The 13,157-nt window shown below is 47.9% G+C and overlaps 1 protein-coding gene across 2 annotated transcripts in view; it reads left to right on the forward strand.

Annotated features, from left to right (window-relative positions):
- Positions 1–13,157, forward strand: part of Frmd4a (FERM domain containing 4A) — a 314,400-nt gene that overhangs the window by 266,231 nt on the left and 35,012 nt on the right. For both annotated transcript variants that reach the window (XM_032884487.1, XM_032884486.1), the window contains 2 exons: positions 1,305–1,443; positions 8,096–8,237. In XM_032884487.1, the coding sequence (XP_032740378.1) occupies positions 1,305–1,443; positions 8,096–8,237 (281 nt within the window). The remainder of the gene's footprint in view (positions 1–1,304; positions 1,444–8,095; positions 8,238–13,157) is intronic.

Genomic DNA, 13,157 nt, shown 5'->3' on the forward strand with positions numbered 1-13,157 from the left:
AGACAGAGACAGGCTGTTCTACAGAGTGAGTTTCAGGACAGCCAGGGAGGGGTACACAGAGAACCCCTATTTCAAAAGAACAAAATGAAAACACCACGACAATAGAAAGGATTTTCTTCACTGATGATAATGGCCCTTATAAACCTTTTATCCCCACCAAAATACCATTCATGTTTTGAGACGGATGCTTCCCGTTCTTGTTTTTAAGCTCCACGTGCCTCTCTCTACTCCATATATACTCCAGTTAGAATTGAAAGTGTGTACGGAGTTTGGGGGAATGACTGGCTCCTCTTTCTCTGCCTTCCCTCTCCTGACTCTATGCTCTGGGATGAAGGGATAACAAGTTAATCTGCTCTATTTTCTTTGGTGGGTGCATGCATTCCTTGCTACCCACCCTAATGTTCTGAATTTACGAATGAAAGGCATATGTATGTAACCTTTTATTTTAATATGTCTTAAACAGCACAGTTTGGGTACTTCCAAACCTCCCCGAGGCTAACACACTCTCCACTCTGATATTCCCGAGTTATTACTTACTGAAACCTATCTTCTATCTAGGCCACCATGGACCCAGGCCTGCAGCCCTTGTGGGTCACGACCCTCGACTTTTGCATCTTGGCAATGACTCTGTCTCTCTGTCCTACACTCCTCAGGCTAGGACCTTCTCCTGGAGTAGTGGCCCAGCCGTTGAGCTGCTTATTAAAAATAAGGCTGTGTGTGTGTGTGTGTGTGTGTGTGTGTGTGTGTGTGTGTGTGTGTGTGTGTGTCTTTCATTCTAAATCCAAAACAATGGGGTGGGAATGTATCTACACTGGATAACCAGAATTTTCAGGGAACATCCATCTAGTTAGAGTAATGCAGGAAGTTTCACCATGTAGGAAGTGCTCGGGCCTGTGGAGAGGAGGAAAGAATTCACCCCTCTTCCCTCTAGGCGGCATCACCTGGTTAATGAAGAGCATTAAGGTTATTGTCAAAGGCTTCTCCTGGCTCGGAGATTTGTCTTGGCTCCTTGCCAAGAGCTGAAGCTCAAAAAGGACCATCAGGTGACCTAGAGTGACCCATCTGGCCCCGGGGCTAAAGCTTGAGGTGTCAGCTTCTAGACACAGCATGGCCATGTGGATCCTTGAGTGTGAATGTACCCGTATGCGTGTGTTTCTGGGCGAGCTCCTCTGTTCCCTTCTTGTCAGTGGACTCTCTCTTAAGGCTGTTTTACTGAATGACCTCACTCCCCCACCACACACACACACACACACACACACACACACACAGGGACTGAACAAAGCTTGCTTCTCTTGCTTTTGCAGGGCTTCCGTGACCAGGAGGACTTTTGGGCACAGTGGCATTGCCGTGCACACATGGTACGCGTGTCCAGCGCTAATCAAGTCTATCTGGGCGATGGCGATTAGCCAACACCAGTTCTATCTGGACAGAAAGCAGAGTAAGGTAAGCAACCAGGCCTTCCACCAGGCAGCTAACTGGGCTGTGAGGCAGCCATTTAGGGATGGAATTAGATGGGTAGGGGAGGAGGGAGGAGCTGTGTCCTTGGCTTGAGACCTATGTGGGTAAGGGCTTGCCTCTTGGGGCTACAGGCAGGAAGGAGAAACATCAGAAAATCTTTAAGAGGCCATGCTGGGTGCTACCTGACAGGGAGGTGCTTGAGCCTTAGGTACAGCCCTTAGGAATTCTGAACATAGTTTCGGGGGCTCTGGAGACTCTCTTAGTAAGCTCTCACACCCTTACTGATGTTCAAACAGTGGCGTATTGTTTTCTTTGGGGTGGGGGTGCAGATAACCATCCTCACTGAATAGACAGGACTAACGGCTTAGAGAAATGGCTGTGAAAACCCCCCCAAGGCTTTTCCAACTGCCAACTCTGTTTTTAAAAAGTAAAACTGGAAAAGTGAAAAGGGAAAACAAAACAGAAGCAGCACCAGCTCTGACTCCCTCGGGTAGACCTGGAGCCCGGGGCGTTGGGAACCTGCCATCTCTGAGCCCAAGAGGTTCGTCCACTCCCTGCCTGAAGGGCTAGCCGCGCTTTCTGGTGGGTGGGAGAACGGCACACCTCTGGTTCACACAGGGCTTCCAGCAGCACGCTGCCCTCCCCTTCTCCACCTGGCCTCCCCTCCCCCTTTCCCAGGGACCCCACAGGCCACTCCCATCCAAGGTATCTCAGGAGTGGAGATGGTTGTAAGCCCTGCCTCAGGATTCTACAGGCCTCAGGTCATGGGAACACTGGACAGAATCAGCCTTGGCCCCTCTAGTGCCCCCACCAGGCATACGAAGTTGCCTCCCTACGTTCCCAGGGACAGGTGGCATTTAATGGATCAGCGTGATTGGATGGGTACCCTCTTGGCTCTTTTTCCCTTTATTGTGGGGTTCCTTTTCTCCTCTGGAGGAGAAAGCAGGAATTGGGAGTAAAGTAAGTTGCAGATAGTGAAAGGAAACCAGCAGAAACAACCGCCCCCCTTCACTCCACCTTCCAAATCATGGCTTGTCCCCTGTCACAGCCACTATCTGCTTTGAGAAGTATTGATTCTTTTTTCGTTTTTATTTTCTGTGTCTTTCTGACCCCTTGATTGAGTCACTTTTGGGGTGACTGAGTCTGGAGGTGTGTGTGGTGTTTTTATGGCTGATAGCATCCTACACTCTTCTAGTGGTGACGGGCCTTGGCACAAGCCTCTGAAGCTTGGTTAGATCAAACGAGACTGGGCCACAGCGGTTTGACTCATGGTAGATACTGAGACAGTATGTGGGGGTCGCTGCCCTGCTCGCTAGTAGACAGAGTAAGAGGTCAACACCCACAGACATTGATCTCCTCCTGGGTTGCTTGCTGGTGGGTTCTAAACGGTTGGAAGGTGGAACGTCGCTCCTGGATCCCATTGTCAATACCTCTTGAGGGTAGGATTCTATTCCACCCCCATATTCTAATACCATAGTTTGCAATGGAGACAGGAAGTAGCCTATGTCACCCACAGGACAGTGCCGTGTCAGCAGCTGGCTTGGGGTCCTCTTCCCCATGCTTTTTTTTTCGTTGTTGGTGGTGTGTGTGTGTGTTTGTGTGTGTGTGTTTGTTTTTTTTTTCAGTTTCCTGAGTGTCTCAAGTAGTCTATTCTTGAGGTTCTTTAAAAAAAAAAAAAACCATTGCCTATGAGAAGCCTTGTTTAGCAGACTTCCAGTTAGCCATGACGGATACAGTAAGTGAAGCCCCGGAAGAAATGATCACCAGACATTTTTTAGCAGGAAGCATTATTTAAGAGACAAGCCGAGGGCTGGAGAGACAGCTCAGTGGTTAAGAACACTGACCGCTCTTCCAGAAGATCCGAGTTCATTTCTCAGCAACCTCATGGTGCTTCATAGCTACCTCTGACTCCAGTTGCAGGGGGGTCTGACAATCTCACACAGACATATATGCAGGTAATAGTGATGCATGTAAAACAAAAATACATTATAAGAGAGAGACAGCTATAGGAGAGACAAAGACAGACTGCTTCTTCAAGGCTAACCTAATCCATATAGAGAGTTCTAGACAAGCAAAGGTTACTTTCTTAATGAGACTCTGGCTCAAAAAAAGAAAAGAAAAAAGAAAAAGAAAAGAAAGGCAAAACCAAAGGCCAAAAGCATGAGGAAGCTCTCAGCTATCCTTTTCTGTTTACTCTGAAGGACAAAAGAGAAAGCCAGATTCCCAGAGGAACAGAATTTTACCCAGGAATCATTCCATGGCCATGAGGGCCTTAGCTATGTATCGGGCAAGAAGCATTTGTTTTCTTGTGGTTCTAGGAGCCTAAGCCGTTATCGATAAGCAAGTTCTATACCACTGAACTTTGTTCTTAGCCCTGCATGTCACTTAAGAGTCAATTCTCGGGGTTGGGGATTTAGCTCAGTGGTAGAGCGCTTGCCTAGCAAGCGCAAGGCCCTGGGTTCGGTCCTCAGCTGCGGAGGGGAAAAAAAAAAAAAAAAAAGAGTCAATTCTCTAACCTCACTGTCAGGTGAGGACCACTCCTCTGTTTGGATTATTTTCCAGCTCCGTGACCTGGGCAGGCTTCTTATCACATGTGTTTTTGCTTTCTCTAATTAGAGACCAGAAAAGGCACTTCCTGACCCAGATTAGTAGCTGGTGAAATGACACGGTTTGCGAAAGTGCTTTAGGAAATATGTTTTATTTTAAGAAAACCGTAATTTATTAATATCTGCATGATTAAGCTGACCCATCCCCCTGCCTAATGCTGCATCAAATTTAAACTCTCTGAGAAGCCCCACGTTAAATCGGAGATGGCGAAACACTCGGTAGGAATTACATTGCAACACCGCTCGTTTCTGGGATGTCATGTGACCCATCTCTGGTGGGCACCATGGCCTCTGCGAGTGAGTGTCAACAGGTCTGGGATGGGAAGCTTCAGACGTTTCTGGACAGCCAGTGTGGGCTGGCACCCTGGCAAGGCCTCACATTCTACTCTCTGGGGCCACGCCAACCTTTCCTTCCTCTGAAGGGCTCCCAGCATAGTTCAGGCCTCCCAAGTGATGTTTATCAGGCCCAGAGAAACAAGTACTGTCTAGTGGTTTGAGTCAGCGAGAGCCATAGCCAAGACCTCTTCCCTGACACCCAGATGACTCTTCTTCAGCGTCATTGTGCAAATTGTTTTTGGAAAGCCTCCCCCCTCCCTGTCTTCTCTCTCCCCATTCTTCCTTCACCTTCCTTCTGCTTCCTCTCTCTCCTTCGGCTCCCCGAACATGTCCACGAAGGAGACCTTCTACCGCCGACGGCAAAATGGTGGGAAATTGGTTCCCTGCAGTGCATCGAGGATACAAAGCTTCTGCAGACACGAATTATAATTGATCATTTATATCTGCCGACTCTAAAGATCAGAAACGCTGGCATAAGGATCCAGTGACCTTTGCATCCTGGAGCCAAAGAATGTCTTACAGACTTCAGGGGAACGTCTTTGAAAGCTCACATTGTTCAGAGTAACTAATGGATGCTTTTCCTCTGACCTCAGAGCGGTGCGCTCTGGAGTTAATGTGCTCTCTCCTCCTTAAGCTTTTACTTTTTCATCTTTTCTTCATCCAACCTGTCATTTATTCCTCCTAAAATAAGCTCCATGATAGAGCAAATTAAGGCTGACTCATCTAACGTCAGTACCACGTGGGTGTCCATTTGAGATGTTTAGGGACTCGGGCTGACCCAGAGACCTTGCTATACAAGAAGGGAATCTCCTAGAAGTGTTGGGTCATTGCGATAGGCCCATTCCAGAAAGTTCTTAAAGTTGCCGGAATCTAGACTAGATTAGAAAAAGACTATCTGCTGTTGCTGCTTCTGTGTTTTGGTTTTCTGCCACCGAGGTTGATATATAAGGGCTCGGGTAGACTGGGGAGTGGGGAGATGGGTAGGGGGTTCGTCTGAGGATTTCCATGTGATTAATGGGATCCTTAATATGTCAAGTAGAGATGTCAGTCATAAAATCACACCCAGATTCTAATTTATATCCCATTCTTATTGCAATGGCCTTGACATAGAGGATCTGGCACGGTCCTCAGCCCAACTCTGTGACATGGGCTTTAACTTCTTCATGGTATAAACGGCCTCTGAGGATCATAGAGGTCGAGGATCAGAGTCTGCCAGTGACCAATCGGGAGAAGCTCCTGGGCCCTTGGCCCTGTGCTACTGGGTTTGATGAGATGCTGCTCTGTAGCTGTTCGAGTGTGAGCCGCTTGTATGAAAACAGTGGTCTTAGTAGCGAGTGGAAGGAGTGGATCGTGCTTGCTCCGAAGGATAAAGCCAGATGGGTGCTGTAGATACGGAGAGTCCACATGAACTAGAAAGCCCTTCCGGCTTCCTGCTGCACTCCAAAGGCTGCCGAACCTGGCAGCCGGGTTTGTTTATGAACAAGGGGGCCCTGACCTGAGGAAGTCTACCAGATTCTAAATGTAAGAAGGAGGAGACCCAAGTCAAAGCGCCAATGTGAGGGAAGGAGGGGAGGAGGAAGACAGTTCACATCGGGTGAACAACTCCAAAGCCAAAAGTCCAGGGGCTTCTCCTGGCCGGAAGTCGCTGCCGTTCATCTGGACAGGCAACAGCAGACCAGAGGAAGGGCAAGGCCTTAAGGGCCCAGATAGCCTCTGTGGGACAAATAACAGACCCTGAGCAAAGGAGGAAGCCTGTAAATCAGGAAGAGGGGACAGTGGTGTGCAGGTCTCACCAAGGCTGTCGGAATCCGTCTGGAGCCTTGTGGGTGCGGAAAGACCTGCTCTCAGGCAGCTGCCTCCCAGTGAGCTCCCCAACGCCACCACAGAGGGCCAGGGTGTGCTTAGACTGTCATTCCGAGTGGTGCTCGTGATGTGTGCGGTATCATAAGGACGCCGATTGCTAAAACAACTGCAACCAATTGCAGAATGCCAAATAGTGACTATAGAAAGAAAACATGATGCACTTCCAATTAGAAATGGTGTAGCTAAAGCAGACGGCCTTCCTGGGGGAAAATCGCTTTTAGGGAAGGACTTGTAAACTGCAAACAAAATGGTTATGGGTTCTCCTCATTGGCCATGACCATTAGTCCGGCAGGGTCAGTTGACCTGCATACAGCATGGAGTGGGATCTGAATGGCAGTGTGAAGACTTTGCAGCCTTTGTATAATTTAATCAGTGAAAATCGAAGCAAATCTTGTGACAGATGCCGTTGGCAGGACCTCGGTATTCCAGAGGTTTCCATATTGTGTGTATAGTCTTTACAGACGTAGGATGACAGTATCCCATCACCTAAACTTCCCCTGGTCACATGGATACTAACTGAAGACATTGAATAACTTCTAAATTTATTGTTTCGTTAATTTGTTTCACAAATCCATAGCTGTCATTCATAAAGCTAGAAATTCATTTTCTCCTCCTTGTTTAAGCATAAAATAAGTATAGTCACAACTGTGTGTGTGCGTGTGTGTACGTGTGTGCACGCATGTGTGTGTATGTGTGTGTTTGTGTGTGGTGCGTGTCCATGTCTGAATGTGTGTGCATGTGTATATGTGTGTGCATGCATGTGTGTGTGTGTTTGTGTGTGTTTACATGTGCATGTCTGAATGTATGTTTGTATGTGTGTGTATGTATGTGTGTATGTGTGTGTATGTATGTATGTGTATGTATGTGTGTATGTATGTGTGTTTGTGTGTGTGTTTGTGTGTGGTACATGTCCATGTCTGGATGTGTGTGTTTGTGTGTGTGTGTGTGTGTGCATGTGTGTGTCTGAATGTGTGTTTTTGTTTGTGTATGTGTGTGTCCATGTCTGAGTGTGTGCATGTGTGTATGTGTGTGCATGCATGTGTGTGTGTTTACATGTGCATGTCTGAATGTATGTTTGTGTGTATGTGTGTGTATGCATGTGCATGTGCATGTGTGTGTATGTGCGTGTGTGTTTGTGTGTGTGTTTGTGTGTGGTACATGTCCATGTGTGTGATGTGTGTGTTTGTGTGTGTATGTGTGTGTGTGTGTGCATGTGTGTGTCTGAATGTATGTTTGTGTGTGTGTGTGTGTGTGTGTGTGTGTGTTGCTAGTGGTTGAGCCTAGTACCTTGTACACACTAATGAAGTGCTCCACCATGAGCTGTACCTCTTTATTAGATACTTTATGTTGCAAATAGGTGTCTCACTAAGTCACCTGAGCTGGCTTTGAATTTGTTCTTTGGCCCAGGCAGTCTGTAAATGCGTAATCTCCCTGCCTCAGCTCCCCCAAGTAACTGGGATTACCCACCTTGACACAGTTTTTCATTTGTTGTTCTTGTCAAGCAGAGAAGAAAGGAGAGGAGACAGAGGGGAGGGTTGGAGGGAGGGGAGGGGATGCCTTACACACAGCTTGTCTCCTCTGACTACAGCTCGTCCCTCTGTAGCAGGTGCTAACTTCCGTGGCTTTCAGGAACAATGAGGATCAATAAGATAAAATGCCTTTCCCAGAGCATAGAGTACAAAGACCACACTCTGCCCACTGAGCTCTGTAGCCCACAGTATCCTGGGCTGAGAATTCCAGTGTGTGTGGCTTCTGAGCCACCCTAAATTCAGGATTACAAGGAGGCAGGCACTTTCTGTTCCTTCCATAACCTGTTTACCTTCCCTTTCCAGTCCAAGATCCATGCGGCTCGAAGTCTGAGTGAGATCGCCATTGACCTAACAGAGACAGGGACGCTGAAGACCTCAAAACTGGCCAACATGGGGAGCAAGGGGAAGATCATCAGCGGCAGCAGTGGGAGCTTGCTGTCCTCAGGTAAGGCCTGAGCCTGAGACACCGTCCATAGAACGGCTTCCCTCCAGGGAGGGGGGACACCATGAACGGAAGGCCACTGGATATGCTGTTCAGGATGACTTTAGTTTTTAGACCAAAGTTTGAAGACAAACGTGGGTCTGAGAAAAAGTTTCCCAAGGTATCCAGAGGGGTAGAGGGATATCCATGAAACTTCAGCATGGGACTTTAGCGTGGGACAAACTGTCAGTCTCTGAGGGCACTCATGGGTTTTGGTGAGAGAGAGCGAGAGCGAGAGCGAGAGAGAGAGAGAGAGAGAGAGAGAGAGAGAGAGAGAGAGAGAGAGAGAATATGAGAATGTGTGTTTTTTAGAATACTGACTGATGTAATCATTAACTATCATCTGGAATGTTAACTCCAAAGGCAGAGAGAGTGGGGTTTACTTGTGTGCCCTTAAGAGGGAGGCTAAACTGGTCAAGGACAGAGGTCAGGGTCAAGCGGCTGCATTCTGCTTCCAAGGAGACATCTGGGGCTTTTCAGGGTAAATGAAGAAAGGGGAGACTTGCTGTCATAAAAGATATGGCCCTTGTCATCACCTGGTTCTACTCCCTAGTTCTCCCACTCTCACCCAACACAGGGTTGCTCTGTGTGACAGCCACTTTTTAGACCAGGCTGGTCTTGAACTCACATAGCCACCTGTCTCTGCTTCCAGAGTTGGGATAAAAGGCATGTGCCACCACACCCAGCTCTCTATTGTCTGTTTCTGTGAGCATCAGGCAGGTCATTTTGGCATTAAAGATTAGGAGGTCCAAATCAAATTTGTCTTAGCTTCAAGAATGGAGATCAAGAAAGTTGTTCGTTGGTAAGCCTGGCACACTCAAGGCTCTGGGTTCAACCCCCAGCCTCCGAATCAATCAAAGAGTCGGGGAAATGCTGTTGTTGGCTTAAATGACAAGACAGGCCTGGGTTTGTGAGGTCAGGGGGAGAAAAAGACAGGGGTGTTTTGTGAGTCAAGTGTGAGTAGCCGATGCCTCTTCCCCAAGCTATCTCTTCGAACCCTGATGAATTTAGGCGGCCGTCCTAGTCTGCTTTCTGTCGCTGTACTAAAACACTGTGACCAAAAGCAACGAGGAGGAAAGAAGGGTTCGCTTCCTCTTACACTGCCAGTTAACCATCCATCACTGAGGAAGTCAGAGCAGGAACCCAAGGCAGGAACTGAAGCAGAGACCACAGAGGAGTACGGCTTACCGTTCTGCTCTCCCAGACTCATGTTCAACCAGCTTTCTTAGGCAGCCAGACCCCTGCCTGGGGTCGACGGCACCATCTACACTACAGGGACCGCTCTCCTGCATCCATCAAGACCATCTCACACAGACTCGACCCCAGGCTAAGCTGATCAGGGCAGTCCTGTAGTTGAGACTCAGGCACATGACGCTGGGCTACGTCAAGTTGACAGATGAAGTTAACAAGGACGGGAGCCATGTCCAACCTTGCCTCTGACCTAGGAAATAAAGGAGTCTTTTCCTCCTGTCCTTTTCCAGGGCCAGTTCTAGAACCATATACAGCAATTACCAACCACTGTAACAAGAGAGAAGGGAAATGCAGAAGAGGAAGATGAGCTGACCTGAGTTAGCTTCCGGGCTGGTGCTACCCACTCATGGTCAGAAGTTGAAGCTGAAAGAGCTTAGGACAGGAGAATGTACGCTAGCTCTGGAGTGAGACGTGGGTTTGCTATAGAGTAGATAAAGTGTGAATCGGGTCTCCATGTTGGATGAGTTATAACCCCGTGATACGTTCACATGCTTTCCAGCTGTATGATATTAACAACTTGCATACTGTTTGTCTTAAAGGAACTGTTAGAATTAGATTAGCTTCAGGATCTGTCTCTGCCAGATCTCCATGATGTGGACTCTAACTCTTACTTCTACCCCAGCCTGGAATTTTTTGAAGTCGTCTCATACAGAAGGGGTGCTAGATGGACACTGCCTCTGAGGCTTAGAGGTTTGCAAGGAAGACTGTAAAAAAAAATGTTGTCTTCTTGTATAAAGACAAGAGCATTCAAAAGCAAAGGGTCTATTCAGGGTTCAGCCTCCCACTGAATGGGCAAAGCAGAACCAAAGGTAAAATTTGTCTTTTAGACACAGCATGCAATGATTTTCACAGTTCCTGTAAAGCCCAGTCTAAGGCAAAAGCTTGGATCTATATCCTATCTGCCTCCTTGTCTACTGACAGACGATCTAGCCTTCCTCCACTCTGGACTCTTCTAGTTGAGGGTCAGAGGAGTAAAATATGATACCACCTTGGCCCTTATCTCACAAGATTCTAAAAATCTTCATGAGCCCAAGAATGAGTTTCTATTTCTTCCAAGTTCCCAGATCACTCTGCTGCTGGTGGTCTAGGGACTGTGCTCTGAAGGCCACTCTTCTTGCCAAAAAGAGATTAAAGTGGGCCCAGGACTGAAGATAATGAAACCCAGGCTTCTCCACTTGGAGCCTCTGACCTGGTCCATCTTTTTGGGCCCCTCATATCTCTTAGACAAGCTCTAAGGGCACCAAGGCAGATAGACGCCTATCAGAAGCTGTTGATGAAGTCTCTAAGGTGAGACTAACCCCACCTAGCGACCAGGAGGAATACCACCTGAGCATCTTGGAAGTCAGAAAGCCATCCATTCCTATACTGCCCTGAGGTTGGCCTTAATCATCAATCCAGTGGGCTGAAAGATAAGTCACTAGGAGGTCTTCTGCCGGATCCATGCCTACATGTAATGTGTGAGCATCTTTCCTCTCAAGATGCTGAAATGAGTTTCAGATGTTATAGTGGGGCCTAAGTGAGGTGTTTGGAAACTGACAGGAACAGCTGAGGCCACTTGCAGGCTGTACCTGGCAGTACCTTCCAGCCTTTCAGCCCTTTCGAACTTCGCTGAGCAAGAACAACTGTGAAAGGCAGAGAAAGTCCCTTCAGGAGACCAAGGAACTTGTCAACCTCCCAGGCCGTACAAGTTCGAGCCTGAAAAAATGTCTGTGAATGCCAGCCGAAGCTCTTTGGGAATGCCCCACGCCCACCCTCATGACTTAGGAAAACAGTTGGGACAATGGAGGGAGGAACCAGAACAGGACGATTGTCGACTGTGAACAAAGGGAATTTCTAGGGTACACATCTCGTCCTTCCTCCCACAGAGCCTGCTGCCTGCTGCCTGCCGCCTACTGCCTGTTGAGCGCTTGCTCTGGGAGGAAGTAGCCTCCACCTAGGGAAAGCCATTGGTGCCCCTGCCTACAGTGGACCAGGTCGTGGTCCCCAGTGTGGAGGAACTTAAGTTGCTGGTCTAAAATCGCTGCCTACTCTTCTTCCTTTCTTTCTGTCCTCTTGCCTGTAACACGGTCTCTCATGCCTGCTGTTACAGGACAGCTCTGTCTTTTTATTAAGGCGTACTTGCCTGCCCTTCCGTGCTAACAAATTCACTCATGAACAAGACAAGCCAGCCTCCAGTTGCAGGAACTGTTTTCTTCCTTCCTTCCTTCCTAAGTGGTGTCTAGTAAACGCGTCTTAGAAGCATATTGAGAACCTAGCTAGTGCAAGTTCATTGTCCAGCACCCAGTGGCCGCTAGTAAAGTTGTTGATATGAAATCTTGTAGCATAGCAGTAAGGCCTGTACCGTGTGTTAAGAGTCTCCTTTCTGGGGATCTTCCCTCGTCCTCCCTCACAGGTAAAATCAATACCACACCGATCCTTAGCAATGGCGTCTAAACTAGACAGTGCATCTCTATCCGGCTGCCCCGTTGACCTTTTCTATCACACGGGTGTTAGACCTTCTGAGGTCACTTGCATCGGCCCCTCAGCCCTTGTCGCTTCTCTTCATTTCTTTCGACATTTCCCAGTAGCGCAACATCACGCCTAACGGAACTACTTTAACAATGCTGTCGTATTTCTGTAATGTAAACATTTACTTTAACTCCTGAGAGATGCTATGCTTTGATTTCAATCATAGCTTTGGGTCTGCTCTGGGGCACAACTCCTCCATCGCCACCCCCCAGGCATTGCCAGTGGAGTTTGTTTATACCAGACCGTAGAACTGTGCTGCAAAGGCTCCTTCTGTTCAATGGATGTTTCTGAACTCAATTGTGCATGGCTGGCCTGAGCCAAACCCGAGGAGGGGGCCGGTACACACAGCATTTAAAAACTCCGAGTGCCTCTCTGAAAAGAGTTTGAGTATTGTCTACTGATGCAAAATGGAGATAAAGTGGTTCTAAGCTATTGGTAACGCTAAAGGCAGATTTTTCTATTTAAGGGTGTGTAAAGTCCGGTTCTCGGCATCTGGGGCCTCTAATGCTAAAGAAATGAAGGAATGCCAATGTTATCCATTCAAAAAGCCAGAAGCTCATGCACACTGATGCCGAGAGTGTGAGGAGGACAGGAGAGGCGGTGACTAGCATTTCCAAATGAAAAGGGCATATGGTTCTGTGATTGATTAAGCTTGGTGTCAAGACATTTTATGTAGGAGCTCCAGTGAGGAGAATGTCAATTTCTATCTCCTGGTGGAGACTCACAGACTTGTGTCCCATCTAAGTCGGAGTACAGACCTGTGTTGGTCAAAATCTCTATGTGTAGGGATTCAGGAAATCTGCTATCGGACCTCCCAAAAGGGAGTGAATAAGCAGAGGCATTTAGCCACAGCGGCCTGTAAGAACCTCCAAATTTGGAGATAGCTTTGGCCGTGGCGATTGGTCACTTAGGCTTTAAGTAACAAATTGTTAGGATGCTCAAATTCAGCTTGAGAGATCAAGTGTAAATTCAAACCATTCATTCCGCCGAGCTGTTTTAGAGCAAGTTCTTCCTCTCCCCACCTGCCCACCTTCTCTTTCTACCTGAGCGAGGGTCCAGCTTAGTGGGTAGTGCGTTCGCCTATAGCCCTCAGTCTAAGCCCCAGCACCACCGAAAAAGAGAGAA

Source organism: Rattus rattus, chromosome 14 (genome assembly GCF_011064425.1).
Source record: "Rattus rattus isolate New Zealand chromosome 14, Rrattus_CSIRO_v1, whole genome shotgun sequence".
Taxonomy (NCBI): Eukaryota; Metazoa; Chordata; class Mammalia; order Rodentia; family Muridae; genus Rattus; species Rattus rattus.